Below are 2,559 nucleotides of genomic sequence, written 5' to 3' on the forward strand. Positions count from 1 at the left end.
CAACACAACCACCACCACAACAACCACCACAACAACAACAACCATAACAACAACAACCAATACAACCACCACAACAACAACCATAACAACAACCACAACAACAACCATAACAACAACCACAACCACCACAACAACAACCACAACCTCACAACAACAACCATAACAACAACCACAACCACCACAACAACAACTACAACCACCACAACAACCACCACAACAACCATAACAACAACAACCATAACAACAACCACATCAACAACCATAACAACAACCACAACCAACACAACAACTATCACAACAATGACAACAACCATAACCACAACCACCACAACAACCACCACAACAACAACCGCAACCACCATAACAACCACAACAACAACCACAACCACCACAACAACCACCACAACAACAACCACAACAACCACAACAACAACCATAACAACAACAACCACAACCACCACAACAACCACCACAACAACAACCACAACAACAACCATAACAACAACAACCACAACCACCACAACAACAACCACAACAACCACAACCACCACAACAACCACCACAACAACAACCACAACAACCACAACAACAACCATAACAACAACCACAATATCGTTTGTCAACGTGGCTTAGGACGAGATTGTTAGTCATTTCAGTTGTCATTGAGCTGTATACTGTAGGTCACAGTTGTTGTTGAGCTGTATACTGTAGGTCACAGTTGTTGTTGAGCTGTATACTGTAGGTCACAGTTGTTGTTGAGCAGTATACTGTAGGTCACAGTTGTTGTTGAGCTGTATACTGTAGGGCACAGTTGTTGTTGAGCTGTATACTGTAGGTCACCGTTATACTGTATGTGTCTTTGCTGTTGTTGTATGGAATAAACAGGGAATTAGTGTCATCTACACACATAAACAGACACGCACACACACACACATACACACACACTCCCCACATCAATGTCCTTACTATTTGCTCTGACCAATAAGTTGTTTGGATTAAAGACCAGGAGCAGCCAGAACAACCGTTTTGCCTCGTTCTCATTGTTTTCTTCTTTCTCTTTTTCCAGGCCTCCAGCATCACAAGAAAGGGAAGGAGTTGTACTGGTTTTAACGACCCTCCTCCGTCGCCATCGACCAGCCATTACCAGATCCAATTTGGACCTCTGGAACTCTACCATTAAAGCGCCCCTTCCTCCCCCTCCTCCCCGTCCCGTCGTCCCTCTTTATCCCTCACCCACTACCTCCTCGTCTCCCCTCGGCTCCCCCCAGGCCCACAGTGCCAGCTGAGAGGCTCCAGGTCAGTGTGTTTGCACCGTGGAGATAAGGACTCATAGGCTGGACTCGTGGAGAGCAGAGCAGAGAAAGAGAGGGACAGAGAGAAAAGAGGTACAGCTTTAGTGACCACTGCTCTGTGTTCTGTGGCGTCTGGCCTCTCCTATCGCTGCTCGGGGCTCAGCTGTGTGGCTGCGGCAGCATAGAGACGGTTGGTGACCACTGCTCTGTGTTCTGTGGCGTCTGGCCTCTCCTCTCCTATCGCTGCTCGCGGCTCAGCTGTGTGGCTGCGGCAGCATAGAGACGGTTGGAGGCCACTGGCATGGTGCTGGCAACAGTGACCTGGTTTTGACAGAAAGGCAGAGGGGGAGAGACTTCTTTTGGACACTGGGGAGGAAGAAATAAAGATGAATGATATCTGGTAGCCCACTGTTACACTACATCCCCTTACTGCATATCATCTCTGTGTTGACACTGTATTCATCCTCATCCATATTATCTGGGCAATTATCTGCATGTGAACAAATGGACATGTGACCATCGGTCTGGCTGTGTATGGATTTGGATTGTGACTGTAATCATAATGCTGTTCATTTTTTATTTTTTTTATTTTTTCATGTGCATTTCTGAAATGAAATCTTCATTTGGCCAGCGCTCTGGAAATACTTTAGTTGTGCTTTCTTAAAAGATGGCTGAGGTACCGAAGAGAAATGATTGAAGAATGGTTGAGGGAGGTGACCATAATGGTGATGATAGTATTGGTTTGTATATGAACTAATATTTTAGTTAGAGGAAGAGAAACACTTCGGTAAGTCAACAACATCAATCAGCCCAGCATATCAAACTGGTGATCAAGTATTTCATCATTGTAATGTGTTCCATTGATGTTACTGTCGTTTGTTTATACATGCCATTTTTTGTCGTTTTAAAAGTGGGATCTTAGTGTGTCCTTTCTCTTGCTTTTGTCAAGAAATAATATAATTATCAATAAATATTTTTATGGTACGTTCAGACTTTCTTTCACTATCTGTCTGGATTTCTCTGAGTGATTATAACACTTATTTATTATGAATCATTAAATGGACCAATTATTTCATTATTATATGGACCAGTCAGCATAAAGGAAAAAGTATGAACCCAGAGGGCAAAACTGGTTGTAAGGATATCATCAGGACGTCTGGTTGTAATGATATCATCAGGACGTCTGGTAGTAATGATATCATCAGGACGTCTGGTTGTAATGATATCATCAGGACGTCTGGTTGTAATGATATCATCAGGACGTCTG

The 2,559-nt window shown here is 43.6% G+C and overlaps 1 protein-coding gene across 1 annotated transcript in view; it reads left to right on the forward strand.

Annotated features, from left to right (window-relative positions):
- vgll2b (vestigial-like family member 2b) overlaps positions 1-2,275 on the forward strand; it is a 13,481-nt gene extending 11,206 nt beyond the window's left edge. The window contains exon 4 of the mRNA XM_031829192.1: positions 1,067-2,275. Within this exon, the coding sequence (XP_031685052.1) occupies positions 1,067-1,110 (44 nt within the window). The 3' untranslated portion in view covers positions 1,111-2,275. The remainder of the gene's footprint in view (positions 1-1,066) is intronic.
- Positions 2,276-2,559: the final 284 nt, after the last annotated feature.

The sequence above is a fragment of the Oncorhynchus kisutch genome, linkage group LG7 (assembly GCF_002021735.2).
Source record: "Oncorhynchus kisutch isolate 150728-3 linkage group LG7, Okis_V2, whole genome shotgun sequence".
Taxonomy (NCBI): domain Eukaryota; kingdom Metazoa; phylum Chordata; class Actinopteri; order Salmoniformes; family Salmonidae; genus Oncorhynchus; species Oncorhynchus kisutch.